Source organism: Aquarana catesbeiana, linkage group LG06 (genome assembly GCF_042186555.1).
Source record: "Aquarana catesbeiana isolate 2022-GZ linkage group LG06, ASM4218655v1, whole genome shotgun sequence".
NCBI lineage: Eukaryota > Metazoa > Chordata > Amphibia > Anura > Ranidae > Aquarana > Aquarana catesbeiana.
In genome coordinates this window covers 192824322-192849129 of record NC_133329.1, presented here as the reverse complement: position 1 = coordinate 192849129, position 24808 = coordinate 192824322, and the positions used below count along the sequence as shown (strand labels likewise).

Here is a 24808-nt window from a genome sequence, read left to right as displayed (position 1 = left end):
TCTGGTTTTGCTTTACACAATTTTGATATATTGGAGGTGTGTTTTACATTTGTGTTATTCGCGTATTTTAAATAAATTGTATTATTTTACACTTTACATGAGCCTGATATTCTCTGCGACAGTCCACACATTTCTGGTCACACCGGTTGCTGACAATTTCCCTACCTGCTACTACTGTCTTGCAATGTCGGGATAATTTCCCCTTCGCATGGCAGTCAGAGGCTATCACTTTTTCTGGGTATCCACTGTTACCCGTAAGTTATATTTGAGATTTAATATCTCTCAGATATGATTTGGGTTAATGAGAGTTCTTTGACCATGAGTGAAAGCTTTAACACAGGGATCCTCAAACTACGGCCCTCCAGCTGTTGCAGAACTACACGTCCCATGAGGCATTGTAAAACTCTGACATTCACAGACATGACTAGGCATGATGGGAATTGTAGTTCCTGAACAACTGGAGGGCCGTAGTTTGAAGACCCCTGCTTTAACATAATAACAAAAATGTATTGGTAAGGAGGCCTAGACTAATACACAGCAATCTATCTAATTGTACAGTAAAAGGGTAAAATTCATGGATTATATGAAGGAATACAGAGTATATTCCTTAAAACATTAATCTACAAAACAGGACAGAAAAGTCATAAGACAAACATTTAGATACAAGTACAAAAGAGATTTCCCATAGTTACCATTCTCACAATGGTTTCATTCTGGTGGCTGCTCTTCCCTCCCATCTAGTCTGTGTATATCATTACAGGCTGATGCCTCATTGGTTGGCATGGCGTGGCTCTGATTGATGGGCCTCCCTATTTCTGGTTAAGGATTGGCTACATCTTCAATCCCTATACTTTGCATAAGTCAACCCCCTTTAATGTAAATCTTTGGCATTAAAAATATTTTGAGCGTGAGATTTAACCTTGTAAGTAGATGACATTTTCAGGGAAATTAAGTAATAATGACGGGCTGGCTACCCTCATTGCATATCTAAACAAGGGATCATTTGAAGTGAATATTTATAAAACAAAGAGGTTTGGGTCCCATTGTTTAGATACACAAGCTTGGGCACCGACTCGTGTAGGGCCTTCTGGGATGCTGTTACACCCCTACATAGATATAAATCTGAATGAAATATATTCACACTTACAATTATTTTACAGCTATTAATGGAGATTTCACATACATTCATAAGGCAACAGATGCCCCTTTGTGGCCAGTTGAGAATATGAGACTTGGACACACCTAAAATAATGGTTTATGTGTAATCTCCTTTAATATTTGGAACTTTTGTCTTTGTCCTCCGAAATAAAAAAAACTCTTTGAAAAAAAAAAACCTTTTAAACTCTCCATCTCTACAGTCCACATTTCTGTATCTCAGTATCGGCAGTCATCACTTGTTCTGGGTGTAATAAGTCCATAATAAAAATAAGAGACAAAACACAAAAAAACAAGAAGAAAAAAAATCTTTGTTCTCAACAGTCCAATAATAATAGTACGAAAGTCCATAATGCCAATCTGGTCATGTTGCCCTTGCTTCTGGGACATTGTGATTCCAATTGGATACAGCATACAGTAACGGCCTTTGGACTAGCTTTCCTGGCTTTCTGAGATTATACTTTATCAATTTGGACAAAGGTAGGGAAAGAAAAACACGAGTACTTCTAGTACATATGCATTAAAATGAATGCTTATCTGGTAATTCTGAGTAGTAAGGCCCTTTGATTAGAATTGCCATAGATATACTGCAACATAATAATGAGACCCTATCCCATTGACACGTTTAACAATTTGAATGGTTACCCCCTTCAGCCAGGTTGTCTGATTTTTATCACCCATCTTTCTTCATCCATTATCATATGCTTGGAAGTAACTCTGCCCCACCTTCTGCTGATTACCACTCTGTGTATATGACCCTTCAAGTCTCCAGGGGGCATCCTGTTGCCATCGCAACTCACCACTAACTCCTTTTACTGAAACTGTGTTCAGTTATACCAACCCTGATGGGCTAAAACCTTGGCTGGTGCCACACTTTTGTGCACATATCTCCGCCCTTGGCTACCATGTGTAGCTACTGTACGAGTCCTGCCTTTAGCAGGCTATGGAAGAGGTCATAACTTTAAGAGGTCTCAGTGCAGATTAGGCAATGTCAACTAAGCAGACATAATAACTTGATTTCAGAATACGGATAAGTGTGATGTCACCATCCAACTAAAATACTCTTAAGTACAATTGTACTATACCATACTTGCTAATTGCCAATCACCATGAGTCTCACACGTCCCAGTATATCTGTATGATATTCAAGCAATGCTCTTTGAGCTTAGTTATGGCACAAAAAAAAACTGACCAACAAAGAAAAATTGACCAATGACCTCATAAGATGACTGCCACATATTAGGACTGTAGAGAGAACTGTGTGTCACATGACTTTTGCTAAAACCTGGTGTTACTGTTAGTATTGTCATAGTTGGTAATAGCTTAAATGACATACATTTATATAAAACAATTATCCAATGTTAAAAGGAGAAAAAATAAATAAAAACTATTGGAAATTGGCCCAAACACAAAATGTTATAGGGAAGCTTTAATATTCTTTATCAACATTCTTAACTGTTTTAAATGTTCTCCGTATACTGTTCCCCATACTCCCTCATTTTTTATCTTTATTTCACCATATCAAAGCCAAACTCCACGATCACCCAAAAAGAAGGGTGATATAGGAAAGAAAAAAAATAGGAAACATTAAAATAAAAAAATTAAAAATTAAACAAAAAATACAAATAAAAAAGTCCAGATTTAAGGTTCCCTTTACATGAGATTTGCAATGCACTTTCTCTTTAAATTGTTAAAGAGCATTGAGTCTGTATTTAGTTAAAAAAAACACAATTGAAACTGCTTCCAAATATTGTAGCTATACAAAAAGGCACTGCCCTCTCTCGGTAGTGATTTACATATTACTTGATTCTCATTGAGGACCAATTTGCAAGTCAGGCAAGCAACAGAACGTTGCTGTAGAGAGAGGAACATACACTCTGTTTAATAGAAAGAGACAAACACACACAAAAAAGAACATTTTAGAATTCAGTTAGGCCTGACTGCAATTAATTCCATTCCGAGGCTTATCCTTAACAGACATGAAAACTATGCGTTAAGGTCCTCTGTGTTTCAAAGTATTTTGCCAAGTCTGAGTCCGCTCTGGATTATCCGCCAATGTTTGTGTATTTACCCTAAAATACAAAACTCAAAAACCATTAACACCTCACTCTACCTCTCTGAGAGGTTTCCAATGACTACACTAGTTGTGGATGCTTGTAACCACCTTCCAGCAGAGGTAATGAGTCCATCAACAGTAAGTACAGCCAAAAATGTAAATACACACCCACATATCTGTACTCTGACAAAAAGGTTATAGAAAACTTGGTGGGTTTCTAAGTACTTGAAGTCTAAAACAACACCATGTACACATAACATTCACATGCATTAACGAGACATAAGTAAATTTGGAAGGAAAAACAAAACACCAGACATATTGAATCCATAAGATGCCATAAGTTGCAAAATAATCTATTACCATTTACTGTCCCAGTGTCAGAGTGAATGAAACTTCACTCTAAGCCCCAGGAAAGGAAAAAAAATCCCTATATTTTCTAAGCTATAGGGTTCGAGATCTCAAATATGTGCACAGGTTCATTATTCGAGAATAAATTTTACTTGTAAAAGAGAGAAAAAAATATATAAATGTAAATTCAAGGATTGACCAAGTCAAAAAATTAACAGACTTTGTGGGCACATAATAAGAGAGAATCAGTACAACATAGTTAAAAAACAAAATTAAATTAAAATACAAACACCCTGTATGGACACAGTTACCAGGTACCCAATAATGCAGTTATAGAGGACTGGACCTACGGTACAAAGATTAATTTAATACTGTATCAAGGTAAAAAAAAAATTTCTGATCCAGTAATGCCTCCAAAAACTTGCTCGTCGACGTGTCTCACTAAAATATTAGCTTCCTCAGGACAGATGCTGCGTAGGTGCTGGTATATTTAAAAACAAGTACATGTGTAAGTATTCAATGTAGTATATATCTATACAAGTATGAATTATGATTGTTACAACATTTCTCCAGGAGGAGTACATATACACAGAGACTAATTACATATAAACATAACGTGTAAGCTTGCCTGGTAAACTTGTGGCTCAAGGTGTGGGAGCACTTTACCAAAATGACAAACAGCCAAAAAAACGAGATTGCATATGTGTGTCTAAAGTAGTGGGATACACATATATCATGTGGTCTATAGTAGATACCACTAAATAAACAAACATATGCGTTATAGATTAAGGTGCTACTATAAAAGTCCCCCAATTCAAAGACCGATTTATACTAGACTTAGATCTCACCTGGTATATAGTAGTCCTATAAGTCACAAATTCCCACTCTAAGCGTGTTCAATACAATGTGTAAAAATAAACCAAGTCAATAATCATATATTGACCCTTTAGATAGAGTATATATAATAAAGAAAAATTACAAAAGAAGATATCCATAGAGTATATACAAATGGTACTTACCAAAAGTACCAAGAAATGGCCCATGGATAACGGACTAAGTTATTAAATGGGTAAGAATACAGTCCCCTTACATATAGAGGCGAATGGAATATCTAAGAGAGGGGGCATAGCAAACTATTAAGTATTTAGCATATGAGAAAAAAAATGCATGGACCCACCTGAATGTGTAAAAGCTGCGCTTATCACATAGGGGGAGACCTTTTTTGGGGCTTAAGTTGGTATTGCCACATACATAGGGGAAAAGTATGCCCCTGTAATAGAAGCAGTTGAATGGAATAAATATCCACTTTAGAACATAAAGTTGCATAGTGGTTGCTGGAATGGTTGAACAAAGATACAGCTTAGCTTTTGGTGCTACACCCCTTTGGACGGCTTTCCTTGCTGTGTGTGGCCCAGACCCATATGCATACCAACGTATATAGAGGGAGAGGAAGTAGAGGGGTGTGGCAGCATGAAAATTGCACCAAAAAAGCAGAATCATGTGACATAGAACAGCTCCACATGGTCATGGGTCACATGCTCAAAGTCATGTGACCACCTGCATCCCCATCTTTGATAGGGCATAAAGAAAGCAGAGGGATATCCAGCCACATGGCATATAACATTGCCATGTTATCGTAGTCATGTGAGTGTAGTCATGTGACCACCAACCTACCTGTCAAATAATTGAAAAGATATCAACAGGAAGTGAACAGGGCCATGCGACCATAGAGAGATATCTGATCACATGACATATACCATCAACCGTGTGATCACAGTCATGTGAACATGGTCATGTGGCCAAACAGAACACTTCTCAAATGGTTCAGCAAATATCAACAGGAAGTGAGCGTGGTCACAAGACAGCAAACACTTAGGCAGTGATTAGATAGATGTACACAGGAAGTGGAAAGATACATAGAGCAGAATAATTATACATATCCATGTAAACATACACCAACCAGCCAACTCCTAAACTCTACCCCCAGATGAGTGGACAAACGGGAACAAGCCCTTCCATAAAAGGACATATGCGGCAAATAGTACAATAACATATCGCCACGCAAGCTGCACACACGCAAAACAAAAAGGCATCAACATCATGGATCCCCGAAAACAGGAAACTCCCGCCAACAAGCAACCGACAAGCTCATGACAAGATAGGAAAAACACAATAATTGTTGCGCTAAGGTACTTCTACCATGCAAAGCTGTATCATCTGCATGATGGGGGAAGAATAAAAATGTCTGAGATCTGAACATATAGTCCAAACTTCCAGAAGGGTAAATAACAGAGAGTCAATAAATTAGTGTAGCGCTAAATAATGTGACCATATGAGTGGAAACATCTATGCATGTGACTAAAATAAAATTGCACATAAATGAAGGGAATGGTAACTGAAAGCGGCCAGTACACATAAATAATATGGTGAATGTGGACACACTCAAACACATGGAATGAATGCATACACATGTGAATACATATAACACAACATGTGATAGTGAAACACAATGTTGTATCACAAATAATATGTATCAAAGTCCAAAAAAGTGCGCAAAAATAGGAAAATGTTTTTTTCCCCCCAATTTCCAGACAGGGTTTTGACATATGATCCAGATGGACCGGTTGGAAAGCCTGCAGACACTTCAAAGGGATTCACAGATAAGAAGTTGGGTACTCTTACCGGATATGGTGGACACACATGCCATACGGCAGTGTGTCAAACGAGCATAAATCCTTAGTTCCTGGTGATACAAAGATGCCACGCTGGATACGATGATCGATTTGCAACTCCAGACCGTATGGCCAGACAGCAAAGGACACCCGACAGCCAAGCCAATCCAAGAAACAATGGTATACGAAAAAGGTCACCAATGCCCAAATATAGGATAAAAAAAGAAAAATGGGCTCCATATGGCGCAGGTCAACCAAATATGGTTTATTGAAGTATAAAATATCATACAACGAAATGCAGGATATATGGTATTAAAAATGATCACAAAAATAAAAGATATGTATAAAAGCAATGTGGGAAGCAAAGAGGTGCTGGCCCGAAACGTTTTGACTCAATAGGTCTTCCAGGAAGTCGTCAGTTGGAGAGTTCCTGGTCTCAGTGTGATGATGCTGTGACCTGCACTCGTTCGGAGCATACGTGCTCCTTCGTCAGGCATCTACTTTGAGTAAGTGCATTACTATTTATTAAACGTGTTAAAATACTGCTGCACTTAGATTGGCGTCACTTGTTCTTTTTATGTCATGCCAAGATAGACATACAGATAAATGAAAAATAAACAAATATATATGAAAAAAAATTAAATAAGCCCACATGGGATCACTGTGGCCAGACCAGAAGACCGTTCCGTTAAACCCTGTAACTAATCAGTACAGATAGCAGGATGAACAGATATCTTCCCATGAAGAAAGAGATATGAGTATTTTTAAAGAAAAGGCTTGTAGCGAATAGCATCATTGAGGCCAGGGGCAGTGGTAGCAGCCAGAGTGTAAATCCATCTCATTTCCCTTTGTAAAATCTTTTTATCATGATTGCCACCTTGGAATGTGTTCTAGTGCTGCAAATTTTTACTACACTGCTGTCACCAGCATGCGTTTGATTTACATGTCGTCCTATATGTGTCAGCAGTTGATTACTATTGATGTAATATATATGATTCTTGATTCAATACCAAAAAGCTTGTTTTGCCCACATAGAAACTAGCGCATTCGCAAAACATGTACACCATGCCCTCCGTCTGACAGTTAATGTGGTGTATCGTAGAGTGTAATCTGCTATTTGGCAGATACATTGCATGATTTTCATATATCCATGGACAAAGAGCGCATGAACCACATTGCCAGGTTCCTCTCGAGGTGGTATCTTGCTTGGCTGTCTCAGTAAAATGGCTCTGTATCAATCTATCCTTCCTAATCTTGCCTTCCTAAAAGTAATATTGGGTTTAGAGCCTGTATATTTGCAAAGGATTGGGTCATGGTTAAGGAGACGCCAGTGTTTAAGTATTTCTCGTATACATGAGTGTTGGGGGGTATAGGTAATAATCATCCTGTTGGTATCTTCCTCATTTTGTCGGGGTCTCTTACATAGAGCTTCCTGTCTGGTCTGTTTAGATGCTCTTTTGTATGCCTTTTTAAGCTTATTCGTAATTCATCTGCTTTTTGCTTGAATAGTATATCATTAGAGCAGATTCTGCGTAACCTGAGATATTGTCCGTAAGGGATACTATTGATAAGAGGGGTCGGATGGAAACTGTTAGCATGTAAGAGGGTGTCCCCTGTTGTTTCCTTTCGGTATAGAGCAGTGTTGATATTCCCGTCACCTTCAATCACAACTTTGATATCCAGGAAGGGAAAGGATTTCTTACTTTGATACATAGTCCGTTTTAGATTAAATGCATTCTGATCTAAATCATGCATAAATTCCGCTAGATCAGCAGTGGACCCATTCCACATTAGGATGGAGTCCCAATATTTGGCATACCTGTCCTCAGAGAAAAGCATACGTTCCCACCTGCCCAGGTACAGGTTGGCATACGATGGGGCACAGGAGGTCCCCATTGCAACCACTGCACCTGGAGGTAGTGGGAATCGTTAAAGGAGAAAACGTTGCCTGTCAAAATATGCTCTAAAATAGAATAAATTTACTGAAGGACCATGTGTCCTGAGTTCTCTCACTCAAGAAATCCTGTATGACAGACAGACCCAAAGAATGTGGAATGCTACTATATAGAGCTTTGATGTCAGTGGCCACTGGGATAGTATCCATCGGTACTTGGATATTTTCCAGACGTTCTGAAAGATCTGGTGTGTCCTGAACATATGAAGGAAGTGATACAACATGGGAGCGGAGATATTGGTCAACTAATTGACTAGCCTGTTCAGTATTTGCACCATTTCTGGATATAATTGGTCTTCCAGGAGAACACACCAGATCTTTATGCGTCTTGGGAAGAGAATAAAATGTGGGCATGATAGGATGTTTAATGAGTAGGGCCTCGTATAAATCTTTAGTAATGGCTCCTTGATGGAAAGAGTCCAATAGAAGTAGATAGAATTCATTCTGAACCTTACTAGCGTGTTCCTCAGAGATTTTTTTATACCATTCCTCATTGTCCAGGATCCAGTTACACATAGCCACATATTGTACTCTGTCCATGAGTAAAATATTGCCCCCCTTTGTCTGAGGGTTTGATGATAATTCCCTCTTGTGCCCAAAGTTTTTGTAAAGCCTGTTTCTGAACGGGGGGACAAATTATCCACATTATGGGGATATATTTGTAGCTTTTCAATTTCCTTTGTGACCTGTGTAACAAAAGCCAGGATATTTGGATTGTTTTGTAATGGGGGAAATTTCTCTGATTTCTTTTTCATAATAATTTGTGAAGCATTGTCAATAGGGGCATTTGGAACATCATTTTGCTCTAAACCTTGGGAAATCTGTGATTGCTGCTCAAATTTTTTATTTTCTTCTAAAAGATCCATAAGATCTCTTAGTGCTCGGAAATCCCACACTGAAAAGGTTTTCCATTGATCTGTAAGTTTTTTGTCTTTATCCCTTCTCTTTCGCTCTTGATTAAATAAATACTTGTAGGTCAGTTTACGAGCAAACAAGTTTAGGTCCTTAATAGTCTCAAATTGGTCTATTTCCAAGAGTGGTACAAAAGGTTAGACCCAAACCTAGTACTTCTATTTCTGCAGTATTCAAATTATAATCTGACAGGTTAATTATATTCAAGATGTAATTTCTTGAGGAGTTTTGACTGTGAGCTGGTCCAAGTCGCTGCTTACTTTCCTTTCTTTTGGTGGAGGTACCACTCCCTCGTTTGGGCCTGAAAAAAACAAATGTGTAATGGTACCGGAACGGGAGGAAGATTGTGCAGAGCTTGACTTACCTCTATCGTGTTCAACTACATGTGCAGAGGATTGATGAGCAGACGTACACAAGGTCTACTCATTAGGGTTGGATATAGTATCTAGTATCTGTGAGCGCCCCAGGTGCGAGTCGTCAAGAAGTCTTTTCTTACCACTTTATGTACGTCCATTATCATGATTAAAACGGAGGTTCACAAATATTGTAAAGTTTCTATTAATACCTTCCCGGCATTCAACCGATGTCTAAATGAAAAAACATTTTTTTGCTGTTTATTTACCTTGTAATTATGTCTTTTATAATGTAACTTCCGGTTTCAATGTCCCGCGTGAATAGGCGTGTATATTCTTTATTCCCCGCTGCGCACTGTATCCTGGGAGCTGAGTTCCTGCATCCCCAGGAGTCAGTGCGGATTGCCACCGTGAAATCTCGTGAGATTTGATTCTGTTACCATCACAACGGGGTGGGAACTTCTGACGACGACACACGTTGTGATGACAACAGAAACAAATCTCACGAGATTTCACGGTAGCACTGAGCATGCGTGGGAACGAGCGGTGAATGCTGGTAGCTCAGCATTTACCGCATCCAGGAAGTAAATGCTTGTGGGCTTCACATATGCCCACAAGCAAGATGGAACCAGCCGTCCGCAAATTTTAAAAGTCTGTTTTTTATTAGAAACCGGACATCAGGGGACATAATTCACCATACAAGTGAGTGTTACATTGCTAATATGTCATTGTCTGCATGGTAGGAAAAAAAAAAAAGATTGGTCGGTGAAACTCCGCTTTAAAGGGTTTCTTTTGGAAATTGTGATTTCTTCCACAAGATCTAGCCGTACCTTGTGAGAATCGAGAGTTATTAGAGGCATTAGAGGAATCTGAGTCCCTAATTTCCTGTTCATTCTGAGTCCTAGGTTGCTGTGCCCCTTGACGCCAGCCACCCGAGCTTCTTGAATTCGGAAGAGACCATCTATATGATTGATGATTTGCAAACTCAATTTTGTCTCTTGCAAATTTTTGCTCTTTTTTTTTTGTATTAGGTTGGAATTGAATTGTTCAAGATGATCACTTAATTCTTTATCCTTCACATTATACAATGGGTTTGAACATAATAATTGATTTTGGCCATAAAGTTGTTTAATTTTTTAATACTTTTCATGTACTCAGCGACCAACAGTTCCATATTTTTTTTTGGTGCATCTCTGAAGGTTTTGTTCCCATGTATTTCTAAAAGCGGGAGACATATTATGTAGGTTATGAAATATTTGTATCCTTAAACCACTCGGGTTTATGTCCTCATCAATATATCAAGTCAAAAATTTGTATTGCCAATAAAGGCCTGATTTTTTTCTCTAATGCCGCGTACACACGGTCGGACTTTTCGTCTACAAAAGTCCAACGGACGCTGACGGACTAAAGCTGGCTGGTAATCCGATCGTGTGTGGGCTTCTCCGGACTTTCAACGTACTTTTTTAGCCTCAAATCCGACGGACTTTAGATTTGAAACATGCTTCAAATCTTTACGTCGTAACTACGACGGACCCCGAAGTCCGCTCGTCTGTATGCTAGTCCGACGGACAAAAAAACGACGCATGCTCATAAGCAAAAACTAAACGGAAGCACTCGGTCTAGTAAAACTAGTGTTCGTATTGTAGGTAGCACATTCATCACGCTGCAAAATCTGTGATCGTTGAATGCAGCGCATTTTATTTCTTCTTTACGAATGCTCTAAAGAACGAAGGTGTTTTGCTGTTCATAATCAGAGTTCTCCCAAACTGATTTCTGGATTCTTTTTCTCTTTGATCTCATGAATGATATAGTATGCATTTTAAAAACAATGTTTCCATACTAATAATACTTTTTCCCCTTTTTTTTTAGGTTTGTAAAGTTACCACAAAGAACCCATTATTCTATTTTTTTTTTATAGTGATTATTTTTTAGTTTTTAGATAAAGTTAACCCAAAGCACCGTTTTTGGTTATGTAAATTTTTTTATTTTCAAGACTTACCACTTGAACATTATTAACATTAGTAATGTATTTTTGGTGTGTTTTTTTCAAACTCAATGAGATTGTTGTCCCTTGTTAATTTAACATTGTGTGTAAAATCAATGATTTAAAAGAAAACACATAAAGTCTTTTGCTAAACTCCAAAAAGATCCATTTATTCATGGTCAAAATAAAATAAAGAGAAAGTCAACGCTGGAAAAAGTCGGTGTACAAGAAAATTGGGATCTTGCGGAGTCCATATAAGAGGGAGCACAATCTGGTCCAAGAATCCCAGAGATCAACAGCACCAGCAGATGATCTAGATGTCCCCAGACTGTGGTCCTACAACAGCCTGCGTCTTCTGTCAGACCACACTGAACCCAGGTCATCACTTTCTTCTCTTCCCTGCAGCCTTTCCTCCACGCTGCCCTGCAGCCTTCCCTGTAGCCTTCTTTGGAGGCTGTGGCTGTGGTGTTTCAGTTGTGGCAGGAGGAGGAGGAGGAGGGGGGGCTGCCTCATGTAGTTGGGTGTTTTGTGTTAGCGTGCCCTGCAGCCCCTTATGGATTGTTTCCCCAAATAGGCGCTCACAAATGAGGCGCTGCTCCCAATCCATCTGAAGAAGCCTGCTGGCTAAGTAGCAGCCATAGGATTCTTCCGCTTCGGGGGGGCTCCTTAAAAAACGGGTGGCCTCTTGCATGAGGCGCAGGGATGCGTCCTGTGTGACCATCCCCTTCCTGGCCCTTTTTTTGGGAAGGTGGAGGGGAGGCACTTGGGATTCGGTCAGGCTCCTACTGGGCCCAGCCACCTCACTTGGCCCAGCCACCTCACTGGGAGCAGCCACCTCACTGGGAGCAGCCACCTCACTGGGAGCAGCCACCTCCTGCCTGACACTGGGCCCAGCCTCCTCCAGGATGATGGTGAATCCGGCCTCCTCCAGGCTGTCCATGGGCCCGGTCTCCTCCTGCCTGCCACTTTCCCCACATTCCTCCTGGATGGACTCATCCTGTGTATAAAAAAAGGACAATAGTTTGAGTATATTTTTTTGGGTTCATCAATGACACACAGTTTGCTTCTCATGAATAGCAAATTCAATGTGAATACATCTCTTTAATAAAAGAGTCTAATCAGACACCCTAATTATTTCAAGCAGGTGCCAAACATATTTAGCCACTACTGTCAATTGATATGTATACACAATTTTGAGTGCAAAATTATTTTAGACAATTATAACATCCAGTTAACATCATTAATATTAGTACAGTAAATATTTGTTAAAATAATTTACCTGACTCCAGATGGTCATATCTGGTTCATCCAGGATGGAAGACCCAGCTTGCTCCTCATCAGCCTCTGCTGGGGTGGAGGGAAGGGTGGAGGGAAGGGTTGAAAGTGATGGCCTGGCTTCATTCTGGTCATCAAGAAAACGGAGTTGATTGTAGTACCACAGCCTGGGTACATAAACATCATCTGCTGATGCTCCTGATCTCCTTGATTCCTGGATCTTCTTATGCTCCCTCTTATACATGTTCCTCAAGACCCCAATTTTCTTGAGCAATGTCTCCATTGTTGCTTCCGGGATGGTCGCCTGGACAAAGGACAGAAGTCTCTCCAGCGTTGACTTCCTCACATGCTTTGCATAATACTGAGGGTGTTTCACCTCCCACAAATTCCTCATCTCTCGATATTTAGAAATAAAAGCTGTAAGGAACTCTGGATCCTTAAATAGGGGATTCATTATATCTGGAAAAGATGAAGTCACAAGACAAAAAACACTTTTATTATAGGTTTCTGCTAACCCCTCATCATCTTCTCCCTATGTAGGCCTCATCAATCTATCAAGCCATATAGGCCGCTTGCTACAAAGTCATGACCATAAAACCCCAAAAAAAATATATCTAAAATTACCTTCGTTTTGTAACGTCCTGGTCCACTATCACCTACGCACAGAACGTACGTACGACACGTGCGCAAGGGCCCTCTTTACACACTACGCATGTGTGAAACTCCGCCTGCGTCGCCCGCCCCTGACGTTCGAAATTAACTCATGTTCTCCGCCCCCTAATTCGACGCACAGAACGTACGTACGACACGTGCGCAAGGCCCCTCTTTATACACTACGCATGTGTGAAACTCCGCCTGCGTCGCCCGCCCCTGACGTTCGAAATTAACTCATGTTCTCCGCCCCCTAATTCGACGCACAGAACGTACGTACGACACGTGCGCAAGGCCCCTCTTTATACACTACGCATGTGTGAAACTCCGCCTGCGTCGCCCGCCCCTGACGTTCGAAATTAACTCATGTTCTCCGCCCCCTAATTCGACGCACAGAACGTACGTACGACACGTGCGCAAGGCCCCTCTTTATACACTACGCATGTGTGAAACTCCGCCTGCGTCGCCCGCCCCTGACGTTCGATTTTAACTCATGTTCTCCGCCCATTTTTTGTTACGGCGCGTAGTGGAGTAAATAATGGCGGAGACACCTGACATGTTGACGACCTCAGGTAGTGGAGACAGCCCGGAGGCTGGAACGTCAACAAAATCTGTGAGGCCTAGATTTAAGGCCTCTAATATGAGTTTTAAAGAGATGGTGGAGATGGTGGCCATTCTTCACAAAGACGACTATGATGGGAAGTATGGGCCGTACGCACGGCCAAATTTGCGCAAGGCCAAAATAATGGCGAAGGTCGTGGACACTTTGCAGGCATCTTTTGGGGTCCAGCGCTCCAGAGATCAACTTAGAAAAAGATGGTCTGACCTGAAACTCAGGGAGCCGGATCAATACAGACGTATCCGGAAAGTTCTTAAAAAAAGTAAGTACTTGTCGTGTTTTTCTCTTGTGTTTATTACCTTGTATACTGCTCCATGTGCTTTTCCTTCCTATACGATTTTTTTGTTCATCGTTTTAAACGATCTTTTAATAAACCTTGTTACATATCTATAGATAGATCTATCTATATATATATCTATATATATATATATATATATATTATATAGATATAGATATAGATAGATATAGATAGATATAGATAGATATAGATATATATAGATAAAGATATATATAGATATAGAGAGATATATATAGAGAGAGATATATATAGAGAAATATAGAGAGAGAGAGAAATATAGAGATAGGTAGGTAGATAGATAGATATAGAAATGTAAAACATTCTTTTTGAATATTTTAAGTTATCTTTTTTTTTTTCTTTACATTTAGTTAGATATTTATAGATTTTGTTCCAGATATAGAGAGAGAGAGAGAGATCAAAAGATTATTAACTATATTTTGAGATATTGATATCTAGATATCTATCTATCCGATATGTCTTTATAATTTTAAATATTGAGGTAAAATAGGAACTCTACACAAACCACTTCACTACAAATGTTGGAAAATTACTATGTACTAAAATATCTGTGTGCTAAGTAGATTAATAATTTTTTGTTTCACATAGGGGAAAAATCACTCAGCCAAAAAGAAGACAGTCCACCCCAAGCCAAACATGATTGGGAAATCAGCCCAAGCCCCACTGAGGATGTGGAGGAAGGAGAGGTGGGCGACATGGGCACCCCACCAGGTGAGTGTCTGACACACCAGCTTACGGTAATCTATGCATGGCTGCCTTTTGTTTAATGTAATTTTTCTACTCTATTTTAGGGGATCTTGTTGTGCTTGATTCAAGCAACAGCGCCACCCCCGAGGATGTGGAGGAATTATGCTACATGGGCACCCCACCAGGTCAGTATCTGAGACAACAGCTTTATTATGGTAAGGTAAACTATGTATGTGTGCATATTTCTAAAGACATTTTTTGGTTTCATTCCATTTTAGGTACAAGAAGTGACTATTTCACCTCAGAAAGTGCCCAACGGCTTATTGGTCAAATAATGGCCTGGAATAAGGACATTGATGAAATGCGTAATCGGCTGGATCGTATGCAGCAGGAAATGAAGGACATGATTGAAGTTTTGGGTCGAATCTAAATGCCCTTTTTGAAACCCCAAAACATCAATCATGTCCTTCATTTCCTGTTTTGCTGACCCCATTCTGGGCCTTCTCTTTATTTTTTTGGCTGAACAGAAATGGCTGTTTAACCTAATTTAAAAAAGGAGGGCTGTTTCTCGAAAATACATAAAAAATCCACAAAAAAATAAAACTTGATTTTCTCAAAAACCCAAAAAAAAAAAAAAAAAATTGATTTTAAAAAACCAAAAAAAAAAACAAAACTTGATTTTAAAAAAAACAAAAAAAATAAAAAAACTTGATTTTAAAAAAACAAAAAAAAAACAAAACTTGATTTTAAAAAACCAAAAAAAAAAACAAAACTTGATTTTCAAAAAACCAAAAAAAAAAACAAAACTTGATTTTCAAAAAAACAAAACAAAAAAAAAAAAAAACTTGATTTTAAAAAAACCCAAAAAAAAAAATAAAACTTGATTTTAAAAAAACAAAAAAAAAAAAATAAAACTTGATTTTAAAAAAACAAAAAAAAAACAAAACTTGATTTTCAAAAAACCAAAAAACCAAAAAAAATAAAAAACTTGATTTTCAAAAAACCAAAAAAAAAACAAAACTTGATTTTAAAAAAACCCAAAAAAAAAAATAAAACTTGATTTTAAAAAAACCCAAAAAAAAAAATAAAACTTGATTTTAAAAAAACAAAAAAAAAACAAAACTTGATTTTCAAAAAACCAAAAAAAATAAAAAACTTGATTTTCAAAAAACCAAAAAAAAAACAAAACTTGATTTTCAAAAAACCAAAAAAAAAAACAAAACTTGATTTTCAAAAAACCAAAAAAAAAAAACTTGATTTTCAAAAAACCAAAAAAACAAAAAAAATAAAAAAGCCTGTTTGCGAAAATCAAAAAGCCAAAAATATTTTTTTGTGGATTAGGTAGAAATATAATTATATTTTTCTACATTATTAAGATATCATTATATTTTTGTCTATGAACATTTTATACTAAATGCAGAACTGAATGCATAACAACCATTAATAAAAACATCTCCTTATAGGAATTAAATAAATGTGTGGTTTGTTATTTCAATGCTCAGTATCAGTTTGGTTATAATTGTCAAAAAGTTGTTTACAGTGGCAATGGAGCTTATTTAGACATTTAAAATGAAAATACAGTTGGCACTACAACTGCTCGACCATAACCTAGGAGAAAGCCCAAAAGAAAGGCAAGCAATAAATATAATTCAAGATTTCATCAATATTTTTTTTATTGTAAAAAATTAAATATCCTGGCCCATTGCAATGGCCCCCCTACCCATAAAATAATTAACATATTGCTGTCTAACTTGACGGGCACTTTGGGGGGCCAAGCCAGTACGGACAGTATCCAGGCCCGTAAGGTTGGCATCTATAATAAGTCCGGCCTCAGGCCCAACTGTGCCTATATAATTCTGAGAATGTTTGTTTAAAAAGTTGTGCAGAATGCAGCACGATAAAATTATAAAATTAAGTTTGTATTCCGCCAAATTAATGGCTGTTTGAAACAGGCGGAACCGGCTGGCCAGAATTCCAAACGCATTCTCAACCACTCTTCTAGCTCTGGCCAGCCGGAAATTAAAAACCCTCCTCTCCGGGGTGAGGGTTCTTTGGGGGAATGGCCTCATGAGGTGCTTGCTGAGAGCGAAGGCTTCATCGGCAATGAAGACAAAGGGGAGTCCTTCCACATTATCCGCATCAGGTGGCAATCCCAGGCCACCACTCTGGAGACGCTGGCAGAACTCCGTCTGGGCAAATACTCCTCCATCCGACATCCGGCCATTCTTCCCCACGTCCACATATAAAAAATCATAGTGTGCCGACACCACCGCCATTAAAACAATACTGTGGAACCCTTTATAATTGAAATAGTATGACCCCGAATGGGGTGGTGGCACAATGTGGACATGTTTCCCATCTATAGCCCCTCCACAATTGGGAAAGTCCCAACGGCTGGCAAAATGGGATGCCACAGTCTGCCATTCCTGTGGCGTTGAAGGAAACTGGGGAATCAAACAAGAAAACCAAAATCAATTAATTTGGAAGCTAACATTGCAAGAAAATTAGACAATTAAAAACATTATTCCCCAGCATCAGTATAACATTCAATAATTTAATTCTTCTGGAATAACTAATATGGAAAGGCACACTTATCAGATTGCTCACCCCCTCTGATGGAACATTGATTACATTTTAGGGGGTTGTGAAATCCCTAAAAAAGATTACTTTTAGGACACGCAGGAATTTAGGGACTAAAAAGGCTACAAGACTGCAGTTGTCGCACTCTGCAGGTGCAGTTGCTAACCAGCTTACAGTAAATGAGGTAATGTAAAAAGGCATTCATGTTGCAAGGAGTACACAATCACATGCAAGGGCAATTAATGAAAACACTTTGAGGCTTGCATATGATTTGATGATGGAAATCAGCAGAGCTTCTGCTCATTTACTAAAGCACTGGAACAAATGCACTTGTAGAGTGCACATGCATTTTGCAAAGTGCAACATATATTTGCTTTAGACAAATCAACACCACAGAACATTCAAGCTAATTTTTACGAGGGTGGGGGGGGGGTTGTGAAATCTAGATAATTGCTAATTAGCAGCACACTATTTGGAGTGAGTTTAGGGGGGGGGGGTTGGGAAATCTAGATAATTGCTAATTAGCAGCACACTATTTGGAGTGAGTTTAGGTGGGGGGGGGGGGGGGTTGGGAAATCTAGATAATTGCTAATTAGCAGCACACTATTTGGAGTGAGTTTAGGTGGGGGGGTTGGGAAATCTAGATAATTGCTAATTAGCAGCACACTATTTGGAGTGTGTTTAGGTGGGGGGGGGTTGGGAAATCTAGATAATTGCTAATTAGCAGCACACTATTTGGAGTGAGTTTAGGTGGGGGGGGGGGGTTGGGAAATCTAGCTAATTGCTAATTATAAGCACACTAAATACACTCAAACAAAATACATTCAAAATGAGTAGACTAGGTGGATATGTTCCCATCACTTCATGCTGGGGAGGTTATTGAAGGAAAATATACATGCATGACAAAAAATAACAGGAAAAAAATCCAGCATGTGTGAGGATAAAAAGGGGACATTCACACTATATTGCAATGATGGTAAGTAGTGTTTGAAGCAAGAAATACATTACATTATCAAAGATTACATAAAAGAACATGTGATGCTAATAAAAGAAAAATATCTTACCTTAATATAGTCCTTCTGCAGGACCTGGATGATGGCAGAACAGGTCTCTGGGATAATGATCCCCAGAGCCTGGGGGGAGATGCCTGTCGAGAACTTAAGGTCCTGCAGGCTTCTCCCTGTGGCCAAATACCGCAAGGTAGCGACCAGCCTCTGCTCCGGAGTGATGGCTTGCCTCATGCAGGTATCCTGCCTGCTGATATAGGGGGTCAGCAAAGCCAACAAACGGTCAAAAACGGGGTCCGTCATCCGGAGAAAGTTCCTGAAATCCTCAGGATTATTCTCACGGATCTCACGGAGCAAAGGCATGTGAGAGAACTGGTCACGCTGAAGCAACCAATTCTTGGTCCATGAACTCCTCCTCGCCCTGTTCATGGACTGGTCTTGGGCTGAAGAATAAACTACAGCACCAAGCACATACAATGCACGAGCTCGACGACGAGTACGTACAGGTAACATGGTTTCAAAACGGTCGGCTGGTCAGAACGCACTAAACAGAACGCACTGAAGAACAGCAAGGCCTGTGAAGAGCGACCTGAAAATCAGGAACGAGCGGCCAATAAAACAAAGATTTCTCAATGCCAACTGACCAAACGCACTGAAAAGCAGATACAAACCTCACAAGCACAGACTGAACAACAGTTAAAACGAACTGAAAAATACGAGTCTCACAAGCGCGAATCGTCTCTCACCAAACTTCTACTAACACGAGATAAACACGAGATTAGCAGAAGGAGCCCAAAGGGTGTCGTACGGGCTATTGAACTTCCGTTTTATAGTCTCGTCGGACTTGGTGTACGTCACCGCGTACTAGGCTGTCGTACTTTTGTGTGGTCGTGTGTAGGCAAGTCCGTTCGTAAGAAAGTCTGCCGCAAGTCCGCCGAAGGTACGTCGGAAGTATGTCGGACAGGCTGTCGGACTTTTGTAGACGAAAAGTCCGACCGTGTGTACGCGGCATGAAGCTTTATATAGTTTATGCATGAAGACCTCCAACTCCAGAGCTGCACCTTCTTTCTCCGACCAATTATTTTGAATTTTTTAACATCCAACCATCCCATGCTGTGCCAACATAATGCGCCATGAGAGAAAAAGAATAAGAGAATACATTTTACTTGTAAAACAGAAAAAAAAATATATATAAATGTAAACTGGTACCAGTACTGAGCTCCTTACAAACGGACAAAAATAAAAGCATTGTGTTAATGTGATCACCAACAATGGTTTGATCACCATCCACCATCCAACAATGGTTTGTTGACACCGCACATTGAGATTGAATCCCATACATTCTGGATAGAGAAAGCTTTGTAATTGCAAATGAATTGCTAGGCGTTTCTGGCTTTCTGAGAGGATACAAAAGAAGGGAAAAAAAACAATGAAAGAGGAGTACCTAGTCTATTATACTTTACCTTCTGTTAGGCGTGTGTATTTATGCATATGTACAGCTGTCTACATACACCTGCTTTATATATAAATACGTTCACCCTGAGTTCACACTGATGCGATGCTGGAACCAGCGCAATTACAGCGCCGGTTCCCGCATTGCTCCTCTCACACTGCATTGCGCAAACCGCTGCGGGTGTCATTGACACCCCCAGTTTAGTTCACAGATCACAGTGCGAACTGTGAACTTGCACAGGAATCGGATCACATAGGTGAGAAAACCCATGCGATCCAATTCTAGTGCGGGGAAAAACAAGTCCCTGCACTATTTTCTGTGCGAATCCAATGCGGGTTCAGCCATACAGTTGTATGACTGAACAAGTATTGCTCATATATCGCATGTGATCTGCACCTGCAGTGCTGGTGCGAATCACATTGGATCTCTGAGATTGCGCTAGTGTGAACCCAGGCTCAGGAACTCACTTAACCTGAAAAAGATAACTTTTTCAGGTTGTAGACAAAAATTTACTCTATCCTTTTTTTTCTGTAACCTATTTAAAGCAAACAATACAACATTCTTACGTGTACATTGATAAATGATCAATGACATTCCCAATTTGATCTAGTGAAACTAAAATGCTATAGAGCTCTAAAACATAACTTATATCTTGTATTTTATCCCCGGTTTTACTGTACCGGTATGGTTCCCGATGGGTATGTTACTCCCTTCATTTTTTCAATTCAAAAATTCAATAAAGTTTCTTTTAAAGGATTGGAATTCTTTCACAAACTCATCCCGTTCCTTTTTCATTTGCCTAATCTCATACTGTAAAGCCTCATTCTGGGCCTTAATAGTTGGGGAAGGGATGTATGACCTATTATTTTCATATGTATAACCCCTAGGCCCTGTTCCCCAGCGTGGGGATTACACTTCCACGCCACGCCTCTTTGTAGTATATAGATTTTGTTTCAATATCTTTTCATCAGAAGACAAGCTAAATTGTGCAATGTGACCGAATAATCCACAGGTATAGCATTTTATCTTTTGTAAAGTATTAAAGCACCTCTTAACAACCGGTGTGGTTTTAGGCTGAGAATATTCAATGGGTAAAACCTGATTAAAAACTTTTTTTGTTTTCATACGAGATATAGGGGCACTTTCAAAAGAGCTCCCACCTTTCAAGAAGTTGTTGAAACTAGCACATACTCCATATGGTGATAATTTCCTGTTGCATCAAGAAATACTCAAACCCATTGCATTACAATCTATGGTATGTGGAGATTGCACAACCTACCCTGGGCTGGAAGATGTAGACAATTGTTTACATTTACTCTCTGCCTCCTTCAGCCCACGTGCCAGCTGATCAACCTCTCCTTGCACGTTTTGGTTGTCTATTGTTGGTTGCTGGTGGCTAGCATTTAAATTTGCCATAGAAACTTTTAGAGTACTGATATATAACTGTTTGTAATTGTAAAACAACCAACAAGCAGCAACAATTAGTGCAGTCTTACCCACATGTTTGCTGTATTTTTTTTTTCTGTAAGCTTTACATTTACATACTCTTGTGCATGGTGCCATGGGCTTTTAGATTCCTCCATTGCTCTTATTATTTCAGAGCTATTTTTAACTTTAGCAATCCTGGCCATCAATTTCTCCATGATGTACAAGTTCAGTGATGATACAACAATACACCACAGAACAGACGTCTGACACAGTAGTCTACCAATAGACTATGACCAGGAGTGGGGACACCCCAATTACCTATACCTAGAAGAATTGATGGATTTGATTTGGATTTCTCTTCTGTTCATATACTTTCCATTTTGTTATTTTATAAAAAATAAATTAACACTTCTATTTCTGAAAGCATTCTTAATCTACAGCATTTTTTCACACGTTTGCACAGTACTGTGTGTGTGTGTGTATATATATATATATATATATATATATATATATACATACAGTGCCTTGAAAAGGTATTCATAGCCCTTGAAATTCACATTTTTTTCATGTTACAATCAAAAATATAATTTATTTTATGTGGCAGGAAAATGATCAATGGTTTTTACAAATAAATATCCAAATAGTGTGGTGTGCATTTGTATTCAGCCCCCTTTACTCTGATACCCCTAACTAAGTAAATAGAGTCCACTTGTGTGTAATTTAATCTCAGTATAAATACAGCTGTTCTGTGAAGCCTTTAGAGGTTTGTTCGAGAACCTAAGCAAACAAACCGCATCATGAAGGCCAAGGAACACACCAGACAGGTCAGGGATAAAGTTGTGGAGAAGTTTAAAGCAGGGTTAGGTTATAAAAAAATATACCAAGCTTTGAACATCTCACAAAGCACTGTTCAGTCCCATTATTCCAAAATGGAAAGAGTATGGCACAACTGCAAACCTCCCAATACATGGCCTTCCACCTAAACTGACAGGCCGGGCAAGGAGAGCATTAATCAGAGAAGCAGCCAAAAGGCCCATGATAACTCTGGAGGAGCTGCAGAGATTGACAGCTCAGGTGGGAGAATCTGTCCACAGGACAACTCTTAGTCGTGCACTCCACAAATCTTGCCCCTATGGAAGAGTGGCAAGAAGAAAGACATTCTTAAGAGAAAACCGTAAGAAGTTCCATTTGCAGTTAGCGAGAAGCCATGTGGAGGACACAGCAAACATGTGGAAGAAGGTGCTCTGGTTAGGTAAGACCAAAATTGAACTTTTTCGCCTAAAAGCAAAACACTATGTGTGGGGGAAAACTAACACCAAACATCACCCTAAACACACCATCCACACTGTGAAACATGGTGGTGGCAGCATTATGTTGTGGGGATGCTCTTCTTCAGCAGGGACAGAGAAGCTGATCAGAGTAGATGGGAAGATGGATGGAGCTAAATACAGGGCAATCTTAGAAGAAAACCTGTAATGCCGCGTACACACAAGCAGACTCTCTGGCAGAAAAGGTCAGACGGAATGATTCCGTCAGACATTCCGATCGTGTGTGGGCTTCATCGGACCTTTTCTCTCGAAAATTCTGATGGACCTAGAAATAGAACGTTTCAAATCTTTCCGACGGACTTCGATTCCTATCGAAAAAAACGTTTGTCTGTATGCTAGTCCGACGGACCGAAAACGACGCAAGGGCAGCTATTGGCTGCTGGCTATGAACTTCCTTATTCTAGTCCGGTCGTACGTCATCACATTTGAATCAGTCGGACTTTGGTGTGATCGTGTGTAGGCAAGTCCGTTTCGTTGGAACTCCGTCAAAGTCCTTCGGGGTTCAGTCCGACAAGAAGTCCGCTCGTGTGTACGCGGCATTAGAGTCTGCAAAAGACTTGAGACTGGGGCGGAGGTTCACTTTCCAGCAGGACAACGACCCTAAACATACAGCCAGAGCTACAATAGAATGGTTTAGATCAAAGCGTATTCATGTGTTAGAATGGCCCAGTTAAAGTCCAGACCGAAATCTGATTGAGAATCTGTGGCAAGACTTGAAAATTGCTTTTCAGATGCTCTCTATCCATCCTGACAGAGCTTGAGCTATTTTGCAAATGAGAATGGGCAAACATTTCACTCTAGATGTTCAAAGGTGAAAGAGACATCCCCAAAAAGACTTGCAGCTGTAATTGCAGCGAAAGGTATTGACTCTGGGCTGAATACAAATGCACGCCACACTTTTCAGATATTTATTTGTAAGAAATGTGGAAAACCATTTATCATTTTCCTAATTTCACAATTATGTGCCACTTTGCATTGGTCTATCACTTAAAATCCCAATAATATACATTTACGTTTTTGGTTGTAATATGACAAAATGTGGAAAATTGCAAGGATTATGAATACTTTTTCAAGGCACTGTGTCTGTGTATGCATGCATGTATGTGTGTGTGCGTGTGTGTATGTATATGTGTGTATATATATATATATATATATATATATATATATATATATATATATATATATATATATATATATAAAATAAATAAAATAATAATTTAGACAAAACAAATGGATGATTAGCTAACCAATCGCCTATCCTCTGCTTTCTGATAATCTTGTAGGATGAAGATGAAGACCCACAGCAGAGAGGTAGAGGTGTTCTTTCCAACACAATGGTTCATCCTGCTGCTGAACGTTTGGATTTAGCTCTGTCTGTCTTTTTTGCATATATCAAAGAAATCTGTTTTCTAAGTGGTAAGTTTTTTTTTCTGCTGTAGATTATACTGAAATAGCTGAAATTAAGTGAATCTGTTTTTCTATTAACCACTTGAGCCCCGGACCATTATGCTGCCTAAGGACCAGAGGTCTTTTTCCAATTTGGCACTGCGTCGCTTTAACTGCTAATTGCGCGGTTATGCAATGCTGTACCCAAACGAAATTTGCGTCCTTTTCTTCCCACAAATAGAGCTTTCTTTTGATGGTATTTGATCACCTCTGCAGTTTTTATTTTTTGCGCTATAAACGGAAAAAGACCGAAAATTTTGAAAAAAAATGATATTTTCTACTTTTTGTTATAAAAAAAATCCAATAAACTCAATTTTAGTCATACATTTAGGCCAAAATGTATTCGGCCACATGTCTTTGGTAAAAAAAATGTCAATAAGCGTATATTTATTGGTTTGCGCAAAAGTTATAGCGTCTACAAACTAGGGTACATTTTCTGGAATTTACACAGCTTTTAGTTTATGACTGCCTATGTCATTTCTTGAGGTGCTAAAATGGCAGGGCAGTACAAAACCCCCCCAAATGACCCCATTTTGGAAAGTAGACACCCCAAGGAAATTGCTGATAGGCATGTTGAACCCATT

At 39.2% G+C, this 24808-nt stretch overlaps 1 protein-coding gene across 4 annotated transcripts in view; it reads left to right on the top strand.

Moving 5' to 3' along the window:
* Nucleotides 1-24808, top strand: part of RRN3 (RRN3 homolog, RNA polymerase I transcription factor) — a 1085194-nt gene that overhangs the window by 725568 nt on the left and 334818 nt on the right. For all 4 annotated transcript variants that reach the window (XM_073591180.1, XM_073591181.1, XM_073591179.1 and 1 more), the window contains one exon: nucleotides 24062-24194. In XM_073591180.1, coding sequence (XP_073447281.1) covers nucleotides 24062-24194 — 133 coding nt within the window. The remainder of the gene's footprint in view (nucleotides 1-24061; nucleotides 24195-24808) is intronic.